The sequence below is a fragment of the Dysidea avara genome, chromosome 7 (assembly GCF_963678975.1).
Source record: "Dysidea avara chromosome 7, odDysAvar1.4, whole genome shotgun sequence".
Lineage (NCBI taxonomy): Eukaryota > Metazoa > Porifera > Demospongiae > Dictyoceratida > Dysideidae > Dysidea > Dysidea avara.
Genome location: NC_089278.1, coordinates 28,426,288 through 28,451,537, shown reverse-complemented (window position 1 = coordinate 28,451,537; position 25,250 = coordinate 28,426,288). Strand labels below are relative to the sequence as shown.

Sequence of the window (25,250 nt, the reverse complement as noted above, 5' to 3'; positions counted from 1 at the left end):
AATCTGCAGATTGCACAATTCCGTTAAAAAAGATCGAGATACTCTAATAGAGCAGTCAGAAACTCTAATAGAACAGTCATTGAATATTATTTACTCTAATAAAGCAGTCATATTGGAATGAAATTCTCTAATACAGTAACCAGCTAAAGAATTCAAGACTATTTGAAGCCTAAACATCAATGAAAATGGTCTGATACAGCAATAAACTGGCATTATTAGCCAATTATGGTGGCATAATTTTGTGAATAATGGGCAATTCTCAAAAGCATAATAGGTGATTTTTTGAGCACTGCTCAAAAACATAATGCTCAATTTTAGGAGCATAATAGCCTCATGCCTAATCATGATCACATGTATGCGTATAGCTAATTATTGTTCTTGAGGACAGTTTCTGGCTATATAGAAGCCCGGCCCATGCATACCACGTACTATAATATGGCCACCTATATCATATCAGTACTATAAGACCTCGTGAATTTTAGTAATTGTTCATCACAAGTTGGTTCATCATGAATCAGACTGTTGACACAAGAATTCTTTAATAAGCACAATATTGTCTGATACTATTGTATCACGATGCAGTCCTTAGTATTAGTGCAGTATATCATGTTATCATGCATTGAACAATTCATAATGTGACCATGATATATGATGCCTACAGCTTGTAGCAAAGAAGACGTCTTCCAAATAAATACCAAAGTATGCAGATTCACAAAAATGCTATGTCACATGACATTAATTGAATTTGCCAATGATATGATAATATTAAAAAATTACGTACACACTGTAATTTTATGCACCACCTGTAGCATTAGCAAACACATGTGCATCAAAATCTTTCAAAAAAATTAAAACTATAAGATCTAGTAAAAAGTCCATCATACTACTGCTAAGCTGTAAACAACCTCCATATTCTCCTCTATGCGGAAAAAAAGAAAAAAAACTAGATGCATTTCTGTCATACTTCTTAAAATTTCAAAGCTCACCTACGTAAATGGGTCATTTACGCAGAAAGGTGTTGGCTGTTCATGAGTCTCATCTCAACTACAAGGAAGCAAAGTGGTAAGTTACAATCTGACTAATATGATACACAATGCCTTTTGACAATGTCACATGTACATAGCATGGCCATGAACTTCAAACATGTTCAGTACACTCAGACAGAACATGCATGCACCACACAATATGCACAGTACACACACGCACACGCACGCACGCACGCACACACACACATACCATGCCACACAAATACACAACACACACACTCACTACATGCAGATACAGAGATAGGTGATTCTAAGGGGAGGGGCTGAAAAATAACTTTTCAGCCCCTCCCCCTTCACACTTTTTAATCATAAACAACCATAATATATCTACAAGCCTACACAACCAAAGTGGAGTAAAAAGTGGTGCCTGTCTTGTTTGCAATGTGGCAATGCAACACCATGATAAGAATAATAACATGTAAACTACAGGGGGTATATACAATGGCTAGCCCAGGACTGACTCAGCATATTTTATGACTTGCATGTTATAGAAACCATATCACATGCATTGCTCTCTCAAAATACTTAAGGTTGCTAAGCAACCTGCAATAACTAATGAATATTTCACACCTACAGTCTACACATAACCACTATACAGCATTCTCTTCCAACAAGATGTGACATGCACTAATTTACGTCTAACATACCTCAACACATAATTATAATACAGTTAGTGCCTACATATGGGTTACTATAGCAACTATATAACCCACCCACCTTGCAGAACTTGCTTAATGGTGACACCACAGCCTCACTATTCTGCTGAATATGGTCACTTGTAGCCACAATGAGCACTAAACAAATGAAAATGAGTAGCACACAAAGTAACTAAATTAGCTACACATCACCAAACTGCACACTACACAGATACGTACAACAGATCAGCTACGAAACATGCTTCATGTGCACCAAACCTTTCACCTACAATTAGAATTTGCTTATCTGGTAGAAAATTTATCAAGCAAACAATTGCTGGTGTAAGATACTTTGCACATGCACACCACACCATACACACTAGACAATACACACAGACACATACTACACAAAAAGATGTACACACACTGCACATTAACATTACACACATGCACGCACACACGCATACAATTATCTGTGGGCTTATATTCTTTTTTTGTGAATTCTACACAGTAAATTATAATAACATACAACATACACGTGTGCGAACATGCACGCATGCATGCACACATACAAAATTTCACAACTTATTGTAGGTCACTTTGTACACAAATGACTCATTTGGGGATTATCACAATGATAAGACAGGTGACCTCTTGTGTGATGAGCTGATTAGACAAGTTTCACTGTACATTTGAATACAATCTAGGGTATAATGATAGTTGCTTGGCAACCTTTATGGTTTCTTGATGGTTACTTGGAAACCAAAAAATTGTAATTATAACTAACATATGTAAAGATTGAACATTTACACATGTGTTATTATATAGTTATACAATGGCCACGAGTGCTCTGCGTTTATACAGGCAGAGCACGAGTGCACGTTGTATAACTGTTATGTACCACTCACCTAATAGGTGGGGAGAGTCGCACAAGACAGCTGTAACACTTATAAAGGCCAGGTTTCTAACATCGATTGTGGGTAACCAAGCCTGACGTTGCGATGACGTTCCCCCTGCAGTACTGCAGCCACCTGAGATATTGAAAGCTAGTACGCTATGGGTTATATCACTAACCTGCATTCGCTGTTCAACTCTCATCATGTAGTGCTCAGCATGCCAGCGTGATCACTCAATTGCCATATAGACTAAGCGCCAGACTAATCGCCATAGTGATTCTCTCGAGCAAAAAAAAGTAGCTAAATAGACGTTTTAAGTAAACAAAACCTAACTACTAAACGATGCCAGTCTAATTCTTACTATTCACACTGGCTAAACTCGAATCAGGTGGCATGACAAAACTGGTTACCACAATCAAACGTAAAGGTTAGTATTATTTAGAACTATGATATATTTGTTTTATTGAGTCATTGTCGAAGTGGGCTACAGTTTAATCTGGGCTAAGATGGCACCAGACTAGTAAGGTGTATAAGTATGTTTATATATATGTAGACTAGAGTTGTGGCCACCCGTGTTGGATTTTTCGATCGCCATTGGCTGCTTGTAAACATTATACGTATTGGTGACGTTATGGCCCACAATCGACCTTTACATGTCAGGCTATAAAAGAATTCGAGTGATCTGTGAAGTGTCTTTCCACCTATTAGGTGAGGTGTCGTAGTGGTCTTCGCCACCGGCACTTGTGCTATGCTGCACAAAACCGCAGCCAGTGCAATATCTGTATATTGCACTGCAGTCGGTGCATTATAACTTATAATGCACTCGTTGTGGTCTAAAAAACCGCAACCAGTGCGTTATAAGTTATAATGCACTCGCTGTGGTCTGCAGCAGTGCAATATACAAATTATGACACTGGCGGTGCCTTTGAACTGCCCAGGCAGAGTGGTACATCAGAGTATAATGTACTCTTAGTGTTATATGTATACAGTGAAACCTGTTCTCTGTATAATAAGGTTACCTCTTGAAATGAACCAACTCAAAATCCACAAATTTGCTGGCCACTTGTTTTACAAAGCCAAGAATGTTAGCTTGGTATAGACAAGTTTCACAGTATATTATTTCATGGTTAGAATATATTTAGTCCCAACTACCAGTTAACATACCTGAATTTTTTGGCTACTTTGACTAAACTGCTGTCTCTTCTCCTTGCAGCACAAAACGTCCATGTACAGAAAAACTGGAATTAAAGATACAGACATTATAACCCTAGAAATTGCAAACATGTAATGCCATGTAGGGATTTATTTGATGTTGGTTCGGACCTTAAGGGATTTGTTATGTACATACTTCCTAATGACAACTCAGTGATGGTTGCTTAGCAAACCAAAGTGTTAACATGTGACACTGAAGTACAAAGGAAATATTGTATGTGAAGGGCAAACATCAAGTTAACTAGGTGGAATGTGGGTTGATCAATTTTAAACAACCAGTTACATGCATACTAGGGCTGAGTGATATTATTGTTTTAGTGAAATATCGTGATATTTTGAAAGTATCGATATCGCAATATTTTGTTATTAACTATCGTGATACCATGCCTGTACATTATTGTCATTAAAACTCCATTAGTTATGCAGTACTTGGCTAAGAATCCTTGTGTCATAATCTGGTTACCTCTGCAGAGAGGTGTGAATACCATAACATAACCTCAAAACATGTGTTACAATAACTGTTACTGTAAACAAGGATGATAGTGGCTAGTTTGAGACTTCCTGCAGGAATACTGAACAATACACTTATTTGTAAGTATCATGAACTATTCAGTATCGTGAATGGTGGCTCTAGTATCGATCGTGATACTAAAATGGCAGTATCGCTCAGCCCTAATGCATCTATATTATACCAAACATGCGATTGGGTTACTTGTACACACACGCTCCCCCCCCCCTGAACTGGGAATGCTCAAGCTTTCTTATGAATGATCTGTACAACATAGCAGAAAGTACAAGCTAATTCTTTTTATAGAGACTAGCAAAACCACACTATAAAATTATTTAACCATATAAGGAGTTACAGGATGTTGTGTGAAAACATGTGTGTAAAGTTAATTGACACATGACCAGCATGTGATACACATGTTGATGATACACAAAACTCCCCTCAGTAATCACACACAACACATCAATTACTATAAGTGTGAGATTTCACACTTTGGGACTCAAGGTTTTTTGGCCTATTATTAATACTGTTAACATAGATGTTTTCCTCTTTCAGAAGTATAATTGTAATGAGCTAGACTGATTATTTACTTAATAAGGCTATACAGCACAAGTCTGTAGGTTATGGAGGTATTTTCTAGTACGTCCTAAGTTTGCTAAGGGACGTACGCCCCACTGTATTTCAATTCTCAGGGTAGTGGGTTACCAATACACTGGCAAAGTTTCAAATAGGTAATGACAAATCATGAAATTTTGAGCTAATAAACACATTTTCATACCATGTGATGCATCTAAATATCAATCAGCTTATGAGCTTGGGGACTGGTTTGTGATGTTGGCTCCACTAGTGATGATGTGTTCCTATACCACACAACAAATGACACATAAATAACTACTACAGGATATAATAGCCAATAAGCACAACAATCATCAACCACAACTCAAAACAACAATGATAACATGCCACACATTACTTGGTATCAAACATAGCTAACATGCAAAAATGTTCTAGGAAATATACTACTTTTAGCTTCTCATCATTATACTGAGGATATTACTGCCGTATGTAGTAATATATGTAGCACCACTCTTACATATCATAGCTACTTGTATAGAGATACGTTTTGTATGATTATAACCTCTTGTGGTTTCCTTGACCTGGACAAAAATTGCAAACATTATATTTGTGATATAAATATTGGACAAATGAAAGTTAACCTTGCATTGTTTCAAAGCACGAAAGTCTGCTAATGCAAAATAGTTACTGGATATAAAAGGTGATTTGCATATTAAGCTTTACCATGCAAAATATTTTCCCATGACACACACTTCCCATGTATAAGCATGGTACGTCCAATCAAACCTTCATACACACATTTGTATAATTATTAATCTTAATAAGATAAATGATACAGGAGTGAGGAAAGAGATTACATACACAGCTACGTAGTTAGTTGTGCAGTTTTATGTTGGATACAAAAGTGATGTTATTTACATTAAAAATTCTGCTTTGAAATGTTAGCATGAATATGTACCATCGCTACCTAAGGGACCTGTATGTATGTATGTAAAGTTTGACACAGTCACAAGTTACTAAGTGCTAAATGAAAAGATGCTCAACTGACATCATATTGCCTTAATTAAGACTGCTATCTAATCATACCAGTGAATGCCACCTTCACCGAATGCTGATGAGAAGTAGCACATAGCTACAGAATCTGTCAACCTCCACACTAAAATTATGAACTTGCACTGTACATGGCTACATAAAAGAATTTGTGCTGTCCATGTGTATCAAGATGATAATTGTGACATCAACTGGTCACTCCAACCCAAGCATATTTAGAGGGCAGGCTGTCTGTCCATTCCCATTAGACATATTTTAAAAACTTTTCTTGGCAATCTTTCAGGAATAACACAGCGATGAATTATGCCTGCTTGTTCTATGGCACATTGGCACACTGACACATATTTACATACACCAATTTTACTGAGCCTATATGGTATACCACCTGGGTGGTAGATGGGAAGTGGAGAATTTATTTTGGATGACATGCAGCTAATGGAATTTGTTGCGTAAGCCATGGCAGTTCACTACTATACAAACACTCAACATAGATAAAACCCATCTACAAGATATGTCTGTATACAGGTAGCATAACAATTTCCGCTACTGGTAAATACCTTGTACAGGCTCTGCATTCTGTGTTCACCATCCAGGCTACTCCAAATAAATCATCAGTTTCCTGTCCACCATCTGCATCTGTTCACTGTCATTAAAATATTCCATTATTCTTCCATTATTTACAGTTTTTCTACCCGTACAAGCTCAGTAAAATTGATTTGTATGTCACCTTATGTGTTAGTGTACTATAAAGTCAGCACTATTTTAATTTTGAGGTTTTCCTGCAAACTTAAGCACAAGCTTGAGCAAGCTTTAATGCAGTTAGCTATGGCTGTGACCATGCAGGAAAATAATGGCTTGAAAAGCTGCCAATCTTACAACGGAACAATGGAAATGGATTGCCCACTCACATGCAAATATGCCTTGGCACAAGATGGGAAACAGAGAATGTATTTGGAGTGGCCTAACTGGTAGAAATGATAAAACAAAACATTTGTAAATTTACATCATAGAAAGGTGGCAACCAGATTGATTTAAACTCCACCAATCGGCCATGGCCCTTTCTCCTTGGAAGAGATACACGTACAATGGTACACCATACATAAACAGTGAGGAGAGTAGAGGCCAGATTATATTTAATGCAAACGCTTTATCCGGCAGTTCAAGTAAAAATGACTATACATTCACTATAAAGTTGACCCTGACTTGTTTTAATCCTGGAGTTTTACTCTCTCCACGATAACGCATAAAATAAACTCACTTGGATTCACGAAGGCCCGCAGAATATATCCTGACCACCGAGGGGGTAGAAACTGCATAAGAAAATCCTCACATCTCCACTGATTCGATTGTGGGAACGAGGACTAGCGCACTCTAATATTTTAGAGCAATAGGGGGACGATGTGTTCGAATCACACAACATTTCCGTGACGTGTCTTCTTCACCATTGTGAGGTAAAGAACTAGATCATATGGGTGATCGGTTAGCAGCAGCTCACGGCAGGCCTTCACCGAACCACGAAGCTAGTTGGTGTGTTGTTTGCGAGGTTGTTTGTGCTTTACCAGGTGCTTACCAAACTGTCAGAGGTACCCGATCTATTACCTAGGCCATAGATTTATAACCCCCAGGTATCTGGGGTTTATATATCTATGCCTAGGCTATGTTATATTGACTGCTTTAATAGAAAGTTTCAGAGTCATATGGTAGCATTTTTGTGTGACTTATTCTGTAATTCTTGCGACAGTACACCTTCTACAGTTTCAGATTAATCTTGATGGGACAATGGATTTTGTTGACTATAAACATAGTAGATAAAAAATAATGTCAAGCCAGATCAAGCCGCTTATAGTTCCACTGATGTTTTGCTATAGCTAGTTGATTCCATACATCTAGTTGTATGTCATAGAGAACTCGAAGTACCTTACTTTGATCTAGTTAATGAATGTGAATTGATTCATGTACTGTATTATCCTAACACAATGTAGTTATGTACAATTTCATGCCACTCGCAAGACATTCAGTAATGTGAAGAGTTTGTTACAAGATGAACAGACACCTTCCAACCATTCCAGATATGATGGACTATATCCACCAGAGGTGACCTGTATTGATTTGTAGCTTCCATCATTTATGTACTCACAGGTTTGGGATGACCACAATTTCTTTCTTAATGAGGTATGTCAGCTAAATACACACCCATGTATGCATGTTAAGTGCATAGGTGTGTGCGGGCGTGTGTGTTGTAATCATGGATGCTGCTTGAGTAGTGTATTGTGTACACATGTGTTTGTGAATGTTTTATTGAATCTTAGGATGCTACTTACTGGGGCTGAGTGATACTACCGTTTTAGCGATATATCGCGATATTTTGTTATTAACTATCGTAGGGTCCGCAACGCGAAAAATCGATATCCTCTAATCAACTATCTAACTATTGTCATGTGTTAGGCTAAGTCTAACTTGAATAACACCAGCGTGGCAGCCAAGTTTGTCACTTTCTTCTGGTAGAAAACGATACAAATGTCTTAAAATCACGTGATTTTTCGTTCTAGCAGTTCGTAGGGTTCTTCGTATGCCACGATATTCACTTTCAACATTGTTCAAGTGGTCTATCATCAACTCAAAGTATTGGTGGTTTGATTTTATTGGTCAGTTTCCGGTGGCAGCACGATCTGTGCAGCTTTTTGGCGACAGACAAAATATTTCTTGCTCTGGAGCACAGGACAAGCAGAGCAGCAACTGCGCCGTGGGTCAGCAATGACCAGTACTAGGTAAAGTACCTGCATGCGGAGTATGGTTATAATTGAAGCTTGTTAGCCATCTGGCTGAGCCATCTATATGCTGAAATTCGGCCAAAATGACGCGATTTTTGCAAACAAATACCAGAATGGTTGATACATCAGTGAGACAGTCTCCAACAACAAGGATACGAAGCTTATAAACACCTAACAATACAGCTATCTCGCCCAGTAAACGCAAAGAACAATCCAATGCATGAAATAGGCACTCACATGATCGAAATTCAAATCACGAAAATACCCATTAAATCACTTTCTTTTCTGAATAGGAACCATGCAGTGTACTCCTTTTGTAAATATTTGTGTTAATTGTTCACTCAGGCGTGGTCTGGGCCTGTGCGGGTGTGTTATGCTGTGATGGCATCATAGGGAGAGTGTCAGACTGCTGGGCTAATCGAGATGTTGAACCTAATGCACACAAACTGATTGTCACTTGATTCCAAGTGATTTTAATGTCATTGGAATAGATTATGATTGTATTTTCCAAGATTTCAATATCGATCACGTGAGTGCTTATTTCATGCGTTGGATTGTTCTTTGCGTTTACTGGGCGAGATAGCCGTATTGTTAGGTGTTTATAAGCTTCATATCCTTGCTGTTGGAGACTGTCTCACTAATGTATCAACCATTCTGGTATTTGTTTGCAAAAATCGCGTCGTTTTGGCCGAATTTCAGCATATAGATGGCTCAGCCAGATGGCTAACAAGCTTCAATTATAACCATACTCCGCATGCAGGTACTTTATCTAGTACTGGTCATTGCTGATCCACGGCGCAGTTGCTGCTCTGCTTGTCCTGTGCTCCAGAGCAAGAAATATTTTGTCTGTCGCCAAAAAGCTGCACAGATCGTGCTGCCACCGGAAACTGACTAATAAAATCAAACCACCAATACTTTGAGTTGATGATAGACCACTTGAACAATGTTAAGAGTGAATATCGTGGCATACGAAGAACCCTACGAACTGCTGGAACGAAAAATCACGTGATTTTAAGACATTTGTATCGTTTTCTACCAGAAGAAAGTGACAAACTTGGCTGTCACACTGGTGTTAATCAAGTTACACTTAGCCTAACACATGACAATAGTTAGGTAGTTGATTGGAGGATATCGATTTTTCGCGTTGCGGACCCTAACTATCGTGATACCATGCCTGTACATTACTGTCATTAAAAATCCATTTGTTATGCAGTACTAGGCTAAGAATCCTTGGAAATGATAAAGTCCACCCATCTGGTTTCCCCTGCAGAGAGGTGTGAACACCATAACAACCTCAAAGCATGTGTTACAATAATTGTTACTGTAAACAAGGATGATAGTGGCTAGTTTGCTATCACCTATAAGGACTTCCTGCAGGAATGCTGAGCAATATGCTATGTAGCACCAGCTATGATTGACTTATTTGTAAGTATCGTGAACTATTCAGTATTGTGAATAGTGGCTTTAGTATCGATCGTGATACTAAAATGGCGGTATTGCTCAGCCCTACTACTTACATGTAATCATGGATCTTTTAAATGCAATAATCACTACACACACACACAAACACAGTCATACACATCCACGCATGCACACACACTACACACATACAAAGAAAACAAAACAAAAGTCTTCTTCAGTGTAGTACAATTTATAGTGGTTACGTAGATGTTGTTTGCTTAGTTACTACACTAGGATAAAACTGAGATTTACCTTGGAAACCTGGATACTACCTTTTTGTTCTGCTATGCAGTAGTGAGTTGATATACATAAGAGCTTTTGTAATCTTTACGTGTGTACTGTAGTCTAATTCTAGGGCTGAAACAGTCATGGATATTTAGACTAGCTACTTGTAGTCACACCAATGTGATGTGTTTTATACCACATTCTAAGCAGTTTGTAATTTCTTGATAAACATTAAAACTACCACCATTCAAACTCTATAGTCTTCATGGTGTCATTTCATGATGACTAATACATCTTTGTGAGCTGGGTCATGTGATCTTAATGAGTACTCAAGTTCCAAATCCCAAATATTTGCAGTGTTTGTTTCAGCCCCATGTATACATTGTTAGATAATATACGTACTTAGTTTTCCATATTTGTTGAGCTTTTTGTTGCTAGAAGAAAGTAGTATTTGCACTACGTATGTTAAGCAGGGACCATTGTCCATGATCAACTTTTCGATTTCGCTTGGGCCATGGACCGCTAACTTTCCAAAGTCCAATTTCTGTTTATAACTATTTGTCAGTATACAAGCACACCATAATGTAGTAACTTGTTTGTGTTTACTGCTAAAGCTAGAGGTTAGATAGTCTGACAACTAAGCAGTATAGAGAAATAGGTAGAAGACATCAGCTTGTTCTGTGATATGATTTAATATGCAAAAGTTTGAGACAAGATACACTGTATATGTGTAATGTACATATATACATCCACTTTAAGAAACTGCAGTACAGAAATGTATGCACAGAACCTGTATGTATGTGTACACAAGTTATAATGATGATGTAAAGAATAATTACATAATTCTGTTTATCAACACTTATAGGGACTGTACATCAGTGGCTTCTTATTTACGAGCAAATCTCAATAATTTGTTTTGCTTGAGATGAACCAAATCTAATTTATAGTGCTCTCAAAGTCAACAAGTGTCTTGTGTATATGAAGACACAATTTGACTTGGTATAATCCAACTAATACTATTGTTATTAGATTGTTTATTCTTCCCATGTTGTTTAGTAGTCATGTCAACTAAATAAATGATTGTGTATATTTGTAGGTATAATTTACGCTATGTGCTGTGTAGTGGAATGATGCTCTCAGCAATAATGGTTAGCTTTACAGTTTAATATCTCATTGTAATGTCATCCTATCACAAGGTGTTCACATTTGGATGTGTTGGCAAGTGGGCAGGTGTATACTCAGTCTACTACTATGGTGTATTGTGGGGACTGAATGGTACGTGAGTATGTAATGCTTATTAGAGTATTTGTAGTGACTGTATTATTTGTATGTACTACTTGCAGTCTTAAAATACTTGCTATTGTTTTTTTTGGTAGAGTTGATTACTTACATTAACATTATATGAATATAGTTAATTTTAGGATTATTGCAATCTGCTGGTTGGCCAACTACTGTAGCCATCATGAGAAACTGGTTTGGTAAAGGAAGGTGTGTACACTTGTGCTCTCATTTGTATATTTGCATGATTGTTTTACAAGATGTTTATAAAATGGTACGGTAGTACTGTTTAGTAGGGTTACCCCTAAAATGAATTGTGCCTCCAAAATGCTTCCATTCAAAAACAACAACAACAACAACAACAACAACAACTTATAAGAAGAGTCTTAGCATCAATTCTAGTGTTAGAAACAAAGCAACACTTTAAGAAGGCCTAATATTGATTTTTAAAAATCACTGCCTTGTTTGTTACAGCCAAAAGGCTAGAGGTAAAACAAATCAGTGTATGGCTACAATTTCATGCCACAATAACAAACTCACATGTGGCATGTGCCTTTTGTAGTTCCAACGAGTGTCTGAGTTGTAACTTCCATATCAACATTTTCCTTAGAATAACGTATGTAGATACCACAATACTATTTGAAGTGCTTGCAGTACTATAAGAGGGATTAGATACCTGTAGCAGTACTTATAAAATGTTCACCGTTATCATAAATTATCGAGATAAGAGATACAGTGAGGGGAGTTTATGTATAACAACAGGACCAATTCATATTTGCTTCCTCTCAGTTACATCTCAGATTACAGTCACACTAGACTAGAGTATTTGTCCCTAATGTGTGTTTTATACGTTTTGTTAATGTCTTGTTTGTTTCCCATACTGTACTTCACATAGTCATGGAGTAATATTTGGAGTTTGGAGTGCTAATGCATCAGTTGGAAACATCATCGGTGCCTTCTTGGTGAGATATAGTTCTAGTCATGTCCACCATATAACACTGTATGTGTTGTGATGATATAGGCTGCCTCTGTACTCCATTATGGATACCAGGTTGAGATAAGTGTAGAAAGTGCATATATGTACTGTATGTGTGTGTATGCTTAAGTGTATGCGTACATGTATGCTTGTGTGTATACACACCCACATGTGTGTGTATGTGCGTGTGTGTGTGTGTGTGCACGTGTTTGTGATTATATTACTGTAATTTGAGTATGAGGAATTTATCAGTCCTATAATGATGTTGGAGGGATACATTATTTATGTAAAAGCATTTCCGTGTGCATATACTATACATATGACCAGCCGAGTAATAACAGGCTGTTTTTCATATTCCTCAACTTCCATTTTATTGCTCCTCTGTTCTCTATATGTAGTAACAAGAAGTGGGTAGCCAAAGTTTCAGTCTTTTATGATAGGTACATAAAAAAAATTATGCACTGAAGCAAACCTCAAGTCATTAAAACCTATACACCATTGGATTTGCCTGTTCATGGAGAGCAAGAAATTCTTTTTTAGTGTTCGTACATTAAAAGATACATAAGTTATGGGTGCTACAGAGTTTTCCATCATCATTTCTTTGTTGGAATGGTCTTCTTTCTCCACATGAAGGAGCACAAGGACAGTACTATACCTTGATGGATTTGCCAGTTCATGGTGAACAGGTTAAGCCAAGTCCCGTCTTTGTAGCTGTTTGTTTCAGTTGTGAGTTATGATCAATTATTTAAACGCCTGTAAATTATTTGCTGTACAAATCAAAATTATTGCTGTTCCAACTGCCTAGCGCTATAACTCCAAGACTGTTCATCATAAAAGCTGAAACTTGGCTACCCAACTCCTTTGTTACTATAGATACTGGAGAAATATTAGAACGGAATTCGAGGAATGTATGAAAATGGCTAAATACAATATATTAATAAGACATATCCAATAATATCTGTAAATAGTTGTGTTTCCCATTGCTTTTTGATGCTATCTATCATTGGCTCTCATCCCGTTGTCTAGTGATGTTGTTACCTATATCCATGGCTTTCACCCTAAAGTGGACTCTAGTGCTACACAGAGTATGTTATAGGAAATCACAAGATGTAGTTTGTGCTATTCGTAACATGTTTGCTGTACTTTTAAGAGCAGTTAAATGATTAATGTATTAGTAACTGTGTATTAATTGGTTAATTCATGTCACTGTTGTTTTCTTGCTGAGTTGCTGATGGTTCAATACACGCATCACATGGAGTACAAGTGTTCTTAATTCTTTTTATATTCCAGTATGCCTTTCTGGTGACAAGTGTTGCATTGTTTCTGGCTGGAATTGTGATGTTCTTCACTATTGTTTAACATCCAAAATGTGTTGGTGGGTGTGACTCAATGTGATTTCTTAGTCCCTCCCACTTCTCCTGCTGGACTATCATCACCTGATGGAAAGGATGATCTGACAATTAATGTCAAGGCTGATCTAGTTAGTGAGTTGTACTGTATGTTGTTCATAGACACAATCAGAGGCTAGTAGCTGAAATTGCATGCATTAACCAGTATCAAACTGGTAAAGTAATAGGGTACATACTGTATTGGAGTATATATTAAAAAGAGGATTGATTGGTATATTGTAACTGTAGTTGAACAGACAAATAGTGTGATAGGAAATTTGGAATGTAAAATTGCTTGCATCACAAACAGTCTCAGGATCAAACCTTAAGTCTCTACACAAAGCAATCTTACCACATTGCAAGTACTGCAACTTCTTTGATGCTTTCTAAAAGGACCCATACTAAAAATTATTTTGTGTAGATAAATGGATCTTCAGATTGAAATGCTTCGTACATTTACAAATTTGTATAATTGGAAGTGATTATGCAACATCCTGACCACGTTGTACATATTATGGTAGATGATAATGATCAACGTGAAGCCACCCCGCTACTGGAGCCTACCAGTGATCCTGACATCCCCACATCACCAGATCACTCTATGATGGTACACTCCACTAAACAACAGACACAAAACAGAGCAGTACATTTCTTTAAAGCATTTTGTATACCTGGAGTTGCCGTGGTGAGACATAGTTGTAGTATTATGTACACCACCTCTGTGTTGTGTACTATTTTGTATTTACAGTGTAGTTTTTGAATTAACAGTGGCGGATCTAGATGGGTTTCTGGGGTTTCGACAGAAACCCCCTGTTAAATTTAGCTCTGTGGAAGACTAAATTCCGATCGTGATACTCTAATAGAGCAATCAAAGCTACAGCTTATAGTCACCATCTTTGCCCTACAGTTAGCTATAGTATTTACAGTTTAAAGCATTAGATTTATTGTGATTGTTAACTTAAAATCCAATCTCAGAGCTTCTAAAATCTCAAAATTTTCTGGAGAAATATCATCAGATGCCTTATTCAGCTATACCAACTTTCAGAAACCCCCTTTTAAAAATCCTAGATCCGCCTATGATTAATAATTATAGTTGTAAACTATTGTGGTATTGTTGCTGTAGTATGCTTTATCTTATGCTTGTCTCAAGCTTGTCAACTACTCATTCTTCTTTTGGTTACCGTATTATTTAATAAAGGTGATTGTGTGTGTACGTGTGTGTGTGTGTGTGTGTGTGTGTGTGTGTGTGCATGCGTGCGTGCATGTGTGTGTGTGTGTAGTTTCTCTTTTACACACAAGATTCCATTATACAGTTATTGCACATGTTACATAGTCTGCTACCTGATAATCATTGTATGTATGTATTAGCCTACCCATCATGAGCCACTCCAACTGAAGCTGCACTTCTATCAACACTGTATGATGTGGGTGGAATAATAGGTGTGTGTATGTGTGTAGCTGGTATTGTTCTATTGTCATGCCAATCATGGCTACTTCACAGGTGTAGTACATGAGTAGATCAAAGGCGTTCATGTTTGTTCATAGCATGCATGCACAGAGAGAACTACTGTGGTACTGGCTTTACCTCATCAACTTATGCTAGTGTAAAACTAGAGCTGAGTGATAGTTGCGATCTATCAATAGTGAGTAACAATTGTGATAATGATAGTATGCTATCATGCCATCATGATAAATTATGTATACATATCTGTGCTTAGCCAAAAATGTGGTAACAGAAGCAAACATAATATTGTTTAAGTTGAGGTAACTGTGAAAGTCCACTCAAGTATGCATAACAAAGATTACAACTGTAATACATTACAATTTTTACCAATGGAGTTCGTGTGTTGTATATGTGAGATTGAGTGCCTTTGACAACTGCTAGTAATATCATGATACTATCGCTATTTGATATAAAACTTACTATTAATCGTGAATAGTGATAGTTGCACTATCGCTCAGCTCTAATCTAGTGTAGGCTTTAAAGTTATATCATTCGTTTCACTGGTTAACTAATAACTTAAAGCATGATACTATCAACCATGTATGATAAAGTGGAAAGGTGGAAAGTGATATTTGATTGTATTAACAAAGAGATGAGCTATAAACAATCTCAAGCATAACTCGCATCTATCCTAGATGATCAATGAGCTCTGTCCTTTTGCAGTGCCATGGCATTACCATGAAAGGGTCTCTTGCTCTTCTAGATTTTCTCTCACAATTTAACGTCTCTCCAACTAGGGGATTCCGTATATCCTTGTAGAAGTGAAAGTGTTGGTCATTGTACTGTATACACCTGTATGTCAAAATTTTTATGGATTTTCGCGGTTGCTGAAATCTGTGAAAAAAAGTACTTAAAAAAAGTTTTGCGAGTATGGCACAATGTTGAAAGTCTACACAGTCATGTACAGTCATGTACAGTCATGTATATGTAATTATTGAGAGTAGTGCATACTTTAACTGTGTATGATTTGTTTACTTCCTTTATTGTTCCACAGGTGGCATGGTTGGAGGAATTATTTCAGTAAGTTTTCATATGCTTTGGATGAGTGTTATCAGTAGGGCTATTATCTGTTGAAACAGTTTCATAAAAGTAATTTTAAATTTTAAGTACCAGGATGAAACATGCGTAGTATTATACATTTTAATGCCTACATCTTATTGAGGAACAAGGCTGGTTTTTACTCCTTCTCTGCAAAGGAATAGAATTTTTATATATAGCATATGTGCACTTGTACCTACATGGACTTTGTAGAGATGCTGTTAATCTTCCTATTTACGATTTCAAGGGAGCATACAGTACAGTCGCTTCTTATGAGCAGAATTTTTATGAGACTATAGCAATATATGTAAATACTGTAGCATGCGAGTTGCTAATTGTTATAATTATTTTCTGTTATCATAACACCAGGATTTAGTTGGTAGGAGATGTCCCATTGTAGTAACTATGTTATTATCTGCGATGGGTTTCCTATTTGTCTACCAAGGTACAGTAAATAAATGGATAAATCATTACAAGTTATTATGTAAGCTATTTGTTTAGCATATGGTGACACTCCAACTAAGAATGCTATTTTGATGGCTATAACAGGTGTGTGTGTGTGTGTGTGTGTGTGTGTGTGTGTGTGTGTGTGTGTGTGTGTGTGTGTGTGTGTGTGTGTGTGTGTGTGTGTGTGTGTGTGTGTGTGTGTGTGTGTGTGTGTGTGTGTGTGTGTGTGTGTGTGTGTGTGTGTGTGTGTGTGTGTGTGTGTGTGTGTGTGTGTGTGTGTGTGTGTGTGTGTGTGTGTGTGTGTGTGTGTGTGTGTGTGTGTGTGTGTGTGTGTGTGTGTGTGTGTGTGTGTGTGTGTGTGTGTGTGTGTGTGTGTGTGTGTGTGTGTGTGTGTGTGTGTGTGTGTGTGTGTGTGTGTGTGTGTGTGTGTGTGTGTGTGTGTGTGTGTGTGTGTGTGTGTGTGTGTGTGTGTGTGTGTGTGTGTGTGTGTAGTGTATGGGCATGCATGTGTGTAGGTTACATGTGTATTGTGTGTGTAGTATATGCACACTTGTGTGCGACAGTGTGTGCATGTGTGTGCATGTGTGTAATGTGTGAGTAAGTGAGGCAACATAACCAGAACCAGCTGTTAATTGAGAGTTGATGCCCGGTTATACCTAGCTGTTTTGTTGTTTCCTTGAGCAGACTCTCATTGCTCCAATCCACCTAACTGTTTAAATGGGGAACTGGTCATCTGGTGTCAACTGGAGAAGCAGCCTTCCTAGCTGTAACATAAATGACTACCTGGTGTTAACCGGTGAAGCAAATGCAGGTGTATGTACCTGTTACACAGTGGGTGATGAGACTTTGGGTGCTTACACCTGCAAGAGGCTGTACCTGTGAGACATGGTGCAGTTTCTTGCAGATTACCAGTCCTGCTGCAGGAGGAGTGCTGGTTCATAGCACCTGAGTAGTGCATAGGTCTCCCAGTGCTGGTTGGCTAAGTAGGTGCGACATGCTAGCACGGTAGCTGATAGTTTTGCTTTTGCTTTGTGTATGTGTCTAGTGAGGGAGCATAGCCAAGTGACTGGAGTACTGGCCTGGTAATTAAGGTTCATATGCCCAGTTGTTGTTGTTATTTCAAAGAACTTGCTACAGTTTATCCATCTGTTTAAATGGGAACCTGGCAACCCGTTGTCAATTGGGGAAGGAAATGCCAACTGTCATGTGTCATGCAGCGGGTGAAGGTCCAGGACTTTGGGTTAGGGCTGGGACAAATATTGAAATTTACCTTCGAATATTCACTAATAAAATGTTCAAACATTCGAAGCTTCAGTGTTAGCTTTTAAGTTGTACATTTTCTTTTATTTATGCACATCCTTCTTATAGTTAGGTTGCTTAAAGCCAAATTTAAAACTAATGTGGACACAAGTGACAAAAGCACCAAACTTTTTCCACATATGTAGCACAACCTTAACTTAAATTTTTTGATAGGATCCATCTTATTCTAAACAGGGCCTTTCCATAAAAGTATTTATAGTTATGTAACTAAAGAATTTTCAAAATCGGCAAGCCATATAAGTGCTAGTTTTGCTCTATTTCATGCAAAAGAACATTATGCAGGGTTGAACATTGAACCAAGACCTGATAAACAGTAATATTACTCTCACAAGCTTTATTTAATGCTGAAAAGTAATTTTTTCATTCATACTGACAGTGACCGGATTTGCAAAAAGGTACCTTTTCCACACACAAAATTTGACCCATTTTTTGAACTTTGAAGCTTCATAACTTTTTGATCATGGCATATAATAGCCTGAAATTTCCATGGGTGTAACTACAGTATCTGGCTGCATTCTGATACTAATAGCAAGTTAATCAGTATAAGGAATCAAGTGTTACGTCATTTTGTTTGCTGGTATGTAAAATGTGTGGAAAAGGCACCTTTTCGCTAATCCGGTCACCTATAGTTTACAGCGTATACAGCTTGTATGATCCACAAACTGTATAGAGAAATTTCTCTATAGTTGCTCACTATGGGAATGAATATACACTGAAATATTTGCAGTAATTAGTTTGTGATAATATTATATAAATCTCTTACCTAATACCTTTTAATTTATTTATTTATTAAGGCTTCACAGCACAAGTGCTGAAGGTCTGTAGGACACCTGGTCCTACAAGTTAACGCCTGTTCAAGCGTTAATTGGATGGCTGCAAGTTTGAGGCTGCCCAGGTTCAGTCATGGATTTTTTCCTCCTTTCTTCACCTTTTCAAACACACTTTATGTAACAACTTTAAACAGGCTGTAGGACCAGGTGTTCTACAGAGCTTCAGCACTTGTGCTGTAAAGCCTTAATAAATAAATAAATAAATAAATAAATAAATAAATAAATACTGTAGTCATTCAGATGTCACATCTTATACAGAATTGATTTTGTGCCTGTTTGCGAAGTAGGTATAGCTTGATAACTTACCAACTTATACTACACCAGCTCTTGTTATTTAGTATAAAAATATGTGTTATTGCTACATGCTTGATTTTATGCTGAAATCAAATGCATGACCACAATAATAAGGTTCTTCATACCATTAATCCAGCAGTACAGCTGTATACTATGTAAGATAAAATTCCTTTACTCAAGTCTCAAGCTGAATTAATGCTAAAAATGTGTATTTGTAGTAGTGAATATAATGTATAGGATTTCACAGGGTTTGTGAGAGCAAAGTGTGGTTTAAGTACAGTATAACCGTGGGATGCAGTCACCATGGATTTTTTTCATGAATTTCCAAACAGCTTTCATTAAGCAATGGTAGAGTATAAATGACTAACTACGTACACGTAAATATAATTGCCTTGCTACCAGAGCTTGACTGGACATGCAGGTACGTATATATCAAATGCTACAGTTTTAAAGATGTTTCAGACATATGATGCAATCTGATGAAGTATTGCAATTTTAAGATCAAATTGTAGCAGTGAAAAATAACTTTTAGTATTGCATGTTTACATTCACCATTACCGTGAAACTTAGCAGCCAAAGATTACACATAGTTAGCTTTGACATGCTAGGTTAGGATGTAAAGAACACAGAATTGCAATATGTCGTCGATCAGTTAATCAAAAGTGTAGAATTTCAACTATGACATATGTTTGGCACAATTGTATGCATACAATATTGGGTAAGATAGCTGTGCTGAAATCGCATGCAAAGAAGAGTTCAACTAGCACAGTGGTCATGGTAATTTATTACTGTGTAACAGAACTTTATAGATGACTGTTCTAGCAGTATTATTCTTTCAAATTCCCACATTCAATAAATCAGTCCTGCAAATATAACTTTGACCATGCAGCACTGATTAGTTTTCAGAAGAGCTCAGTTCTTTTCCTTGCTGTTTTTATCTTTCTGTTATGGTACGCTTGTTGTATCATAAGCAAACAATTGATGAAATGTACTCTACTAGCTTTTCCTATAAGCAAGTACATGGTTAAATTTCTTAGGGGGTAAACACTCCTAGATCTGGGCCCCTAGGCTGGAAATTGTACACTTCAAAGCATGCCAAGCTAATCCAAAGACTCCATCTGTCAAAATACGTATATTCATGCTTGAGAAGAGTGCCTATGCACAGCACAACACAGCCTAGGGATACTTGTGGTGGTGGTATGGTGGACTATTGCATGCTTTAAGTGATTGTGGTACGAGTGAATGTAAAACGCAGAGTGGAGATGTACTTATCTTTGTGTTACAGGACTGCCCGACTGCTCTAATAGAGTAATTGTGAATAAAACACAAAAACATAGACATGTGTTGATAAATATTTAAATTTAATGACATAATTTATACTTTAATGACATACTTTATAATTTAATGTCACTTGAAATACTCTAGGTTATTCTAAAGTTTCAAATTACTATTTAAAACACCAAAATTGCAAACAGGCATATTTCCGAGCCTTGGATGGCTTCCCAGCATGCATGCCTGAGGTGGATCCTATCAAAAATTTTAATCTAATGTGGTAAGGAACTCACAGAAAAAAATTGGTGCTTTTGTCAGTTGTGTCCACATTTTTTGCTAAGCCACCTAACTATTAGGTTTTATCTTTCTAAACCTATTTAATAAGTTTGTAAGCATTTGGAAAGTGCATAGCAGCAGTACTGAATGACGCGATCGATCGATTGCAAATGGGTGTGTCCGCTATATTGCAATCATGCATAGGTAAACACCGAGAAATGGCTAAAAGTATGCTTACCATGAATTATCTATCACTTTATAAGGTGTTTTAAGGCTGCAAATATGGTAGCAAGCTGAAACTGCGATGGTTTAAAAATGGGCGTGGCACACGAAGATAAATCGCGAAGAGACGAACATTGATCACGCAATAGGAATAAGCAGCTGCAATAAAGATAATCTAATTCTTTCGTAGACTATAAGTGCATTACGAAGTTTCGAAGGATGCATTTATAATTCGAAGTTTACTTAAGGCCAACATAATAAGATTCATTGTATCCCATCACCTTGAAACCAATCAACTAGTGAGGGCGGGCAGTTATTATTATTAATAACTAAATTTTGTACTTTTAATTAACAACTACTGTCAAACCTTAGAAAATGATACTTATAAATAACTGCGTTAAAACACAAGTTAGTGTATCTACAATTACAATACACTGAAAAGTAATAATTTACAACCAGTTTCAAATACATCTCTATAACACACCTTACATCTCCAGAGCGTCTATCTTGTTCCCTACAAACGTTTTTAGTAACCTCGCTCTCTTTAATTCCTCTGTTACTTCAATATGGTATTGTCCAGCCTTTATACCAAAAAAGAACTCACTGAATGTCACGTTTTCTTCGTGGAAATCCACAATAGTCCACGGAGCTATCACCCTTCCTAATACAATTGTAACTTGCACGCTTCTGTACATTTGTACAGTTTCTTGTGTAAACAATAATAGTCTTACTAAACAACATAGCCACGTGGCAAAGAATATTCTCGAACATATAGCAGAAATCACCGTAAGAACACAGAAATATTTCGTATTTCTAAATACTAATTACAATAATAATTACCAATGCGGAAAGTAAAGTGGTATGCGGGTGGGTGACGGGAAACAAGGAATTAATAAATGCTGGCCTCTTCGAGCCCACGAAGCAGTCGAAGCTTCGTCCCAGCCATACTTTGGATGCCTACCTGTGAAACATGCATGGTACGGCCCTCTGCAGGTTACCAGGAGAATTTGCTCTCGCTGACCTGAGCAGTGCGCAGGTGTCCCAGTGCTAGATGATTGACTGCTAGCACGGTAACTAAATGCTTTGCTTTTATCTAGAATGTGTGTTTATTGTGTTTATTGTGCATGCTTGTGTATGTACTTTCTTTTGTGTGTATGACTGCATGTAGTCACTGTACATAAATGTGCTTGTTGTTGTGTGGCATACCATATATAGTATGAACATACCTTAATTCATTTCACCTCTTTGTGCTGCATAACATTTATAGGGGTGTTTGTTGGAGGACCTGCAAATTTGACCAGTTCAGCAATTTCTGCTGATCTGGGAAAGCAGGTAGATAACTACTTGTAGACTGAATTTGTGTGTACTGTATAGCCAGGTAGCTTTTTGTTAGCTACTGGTATTGACTTTAACATTGGTCTGTGTTGATGTGAACATATGTATTGTATAGATGTTCCAGCCATTTTCATTTGTAATAGCTTTTGCATCTCTGTATAGCCGGCCCTTAAACGAGACAGTGAGGCACTATCCACAGTAACTGGGATCATTGATGGTACTGGTAGTGTAGGAGCAGCCATTGGTCAGGTATGTTAATGTGATGATGAGATATGTCATGATCATGTCACTATAGACAATTATTCCGATCATCAATATCAAGACTAATGGATGGGAATGGGTGTTTTATTTCCTAATGGGAATGGTAAGCTTCTTATTGTTTCAGTCAAGTGTTCAACATTCAATTCATAGTTGTTCTGTAGTGCATTATTCCTCAGTGAACTCTTCTACAGGGACATAAGGTACACTGTATGTATGAGGTGTGCACACAATAGTTTTATTGTGTTTGATAATCTGCGTAAAACAAACCACAATAATTATGGAGGGTAGACACTTATCTCCCCACTAATTTTGTTCACAAAAGCAAGGCTCAGTCCAGCTGAATAGCAGATATGGCCACAAAAACTCCAAGTTACTGGTGACTGTGATGACCTAAATGCTGACAGTGAAGAATTACTCTTTGATGATCCTGAACCAAATTTGCCGCTTGTGTAAGAGTGTCATTATTATAAACCAATTTTCTATCCACCTTGTTTCAGATGCAACTGTAGCACCAAATCTATTCAGCATGCAACAAAGAAAGTGAATTACAGTATTTTTTTTTGTTATTGGCTAGTCACTTACCACCATTTTTTGTAATTCATCAATTTTGCAATTATTGTGCACAACTAGCTAGACAGCTCAGCCAAGCTTAATTCAAGATTCATAGGTTCCAGCATTAACTGTATGGCTTTATTGCTGCCTTTAATAATGATTTTCAAATATAAAAGTAGCAAAACAATTTTTTCACCACTGTACCAGTAAATAGACCAGCCACACACTTACGTGGTAGCAACTCTTGGCTCTAACATTAAGTTTAGAGTTTAGAGCCATCTGAGGGGTGAAGATGCAATGAAAATAGTCGTGTACATGCAAATATGCATCATGCCAACCATTTTGAGCCTTCACTTTGCTTGCTTATATTTAGTAACAACACACTGTATAAATTAAGGTATATGGCATTCCACCATGATTCAAATGCTCCCACCTATCCAAAGTTAATGCTTGGTCTCAAATATAAGCCCTATTCTTTTACATGCAGGCTGGGTCAAAAATACTGTGCATGAGAAGAAATAAAAGACCAGGCTTTTATATGAAGAAATGTGGTGGTACTATTTTCTGGCGGCGCCCCACATAGCTATAGCTACGCACTTTTATCAGCATTGTAAGTGGGTCAGTATTGCTGACCCGGTTGATCTACTAACCCGAATAGTAATCCGGATAGGACCCGAATCTGACCCACATGTGACCCAGTTTAATTAAAACCATAGATTATTAATTCCACTCTAGTGGGATTAATAATCTATGTTAAAATAGAGGGTTGCCTCAAGAGCTAGGCTAAAAGTCCACAAGTGCCAAGTTTCATGATATAGTTAGCCCCGCAATTTTTTTTTGCAATATAGAAAGGATTGTCTGCAAGAAGTGAGTAGCTACGTATTATCAAGTGGGTCATATGTACTATCAAGTGGGTGTGGCTCTTCATACTTATTATCAAGTGGGTGTGGCTCCACGTTCGTATCATCAAGTAGATATGGCTCCACATATGTATCATCAAGTGGTTGTGGCTCCACATATGTATTACCAAGTGGGTATGGCTCCTTGTAAGTCTACATGTAGCTACAGCAATTAAGAATTTCCAGAAGTTAGTTACCTACATTTCAAGTAGCAACACGGATCCGATGATGCCATGCATGCCCACAGAGAACAGCTGATACAATTTCAATAAGTGGGCGTGACTCTATATATCCCGCACAGACAGCAAGGCATATTCCTGAATGGTGGATGTGGCTCCACATAAGTTTGTTGAGCGTTTACAACTGCATTTCCACCAATACAATCGAGCTCATTAACTTATAGTCATGCGTGATCTCATCCGGGTCAGACCCAGATATTCAGTGAAGTAGATAAGACCCACTTGACCCGGACAAATAGTGTGACCCAAATGACCAGGATAATCCAGATGACCCAGCTATACACACACTGTCATGAAATTATTGATATGAAACTTTACATGTGGTTTAACCATCAAAAAAGTTTACATATTTGGTATAGGTTTTTTTCTGATTCAGCAGTTCTAGCTATGTGCAGTTGCAATCATTCACATATTGAACACATACTTAATTGTTTTACTGTAAATTGGCATGTGGCTGTGTAATATCACGTATGCATATACTAGCTTGATGGTCTTATTCATGCTGGGACATGCACACACATTAACTTCATTGTCAGTGGTCTTAAGACTTGCTATACTTTACCACAGGTCTCTAGGTGGGGTCTTGTGTAACAGATTAAGAAGTTACTCTACAAGAAGTAAACACCAATAACATTTTTAAAAATAAATATTCATTGTATGGATCTTAACTTATGCAAAACTGTATGTCTAAAAGGAAACTTTGAATACAGATGTAGTTACAGGATACCACAGTATTTGG

At 37.4% G+C, this 25,250-nt stretch overlaps 1 protein-coding gene and 1 long non-coding RNA gene across 14 annotated transcripts; one reads left to right on the top strand and one right to left on the bottom strand.

Annotated features, from left to right (window-relative positions):
• Nucleotides 1-739: 739 nt before the first annotated feature.
• LOC136260534 (uncharacterized) lies at nt 740-7,285 on the bottom strand. The gene is made up of 6 exons (XR_010703594.1): nt 7,182-7,285; nt 5,076-5,157; nt 3,742-3,815; nt 1,764-1,840; nt 987-1,044; nt 740-919 (listed from the first exon to the last, which is right to left on the bottom strand). It is a non-coding gene; the product is annotated as an uncharacterized lncRNA (long non-coding RNA).
• Nucleotides 7,165-25,250, top strand: LOC136260533 (sugar phosphate exchanger 3-like). 13 transcript variants are annotated; one of them, XR_010703591.1, is made up of 23 exons: nt 7,269-8,017; nt 8,063-8,095; nt 10,378-10,449; nt 11,477-11,528; nt 11,577-11,655; nt 11,792-11,868; nt 12,554-12,620; nt 12,680-12,709; nt 13,661-13,719; nt 13,925-14,118; nt 14,544-14,707; nt 15,146-15,220; nt 15,391-15,462; nt 16,521-16,546; nt 16,934-17,009; nt 17,066-17,113; nt 22,493-22,557; nt 22,723-22,809; nt 22,856-22,924; nt 22,983-23,021; nt 23,144-23,270; nt 23,319-23,361; nt 25,079-25,188. XR_010703591.1 is itself a non-coding variant. In XM_066054305.1 (22 exons), exons 15-22 carry the CDS (start codon nt 16,526-16,528, stop codon nt 25,140-25,142), a joined length of 480 nt encoding a protein of 159 aa, XP_065910377.1. In that variant the 5' UTR covers nt 7,265-7,374; nt 7,906-8,017; nt 8,063-8,095; nt 10,378-10,449; nt 11,477-11,528; nt 11,577-11,655; nt 11,792-11,868; nt 12,554-12,620; nt 12,680-12,709; nt 13,661-13,719; nt 13,925-14,118; nt 14,544-14,707; nt 15,146-15,220; nt 15,391-15,462; nt 16,521-16,525; the 3' UTR covers nt 25,143-25,249. The 13 variants fall into 13 exon arrangements, 9 of the variants coding, with proteins under 9 accessions (XP_065910377.1, XP_065910385.1, XP_065910381.1 ...); XR_010703590.1 differs by having other exon boundaries at nt 7,271-8,017; nt 22,972-23,021; XM_066054305.1 differs by lacking the exons at nt 23,144-23,270; nt 23,319-23,361 and having other exon boundaries at nt 7,265-7,374; nt 7,906-8,017; nt 22,972-23,021; nt 25,079-25,249.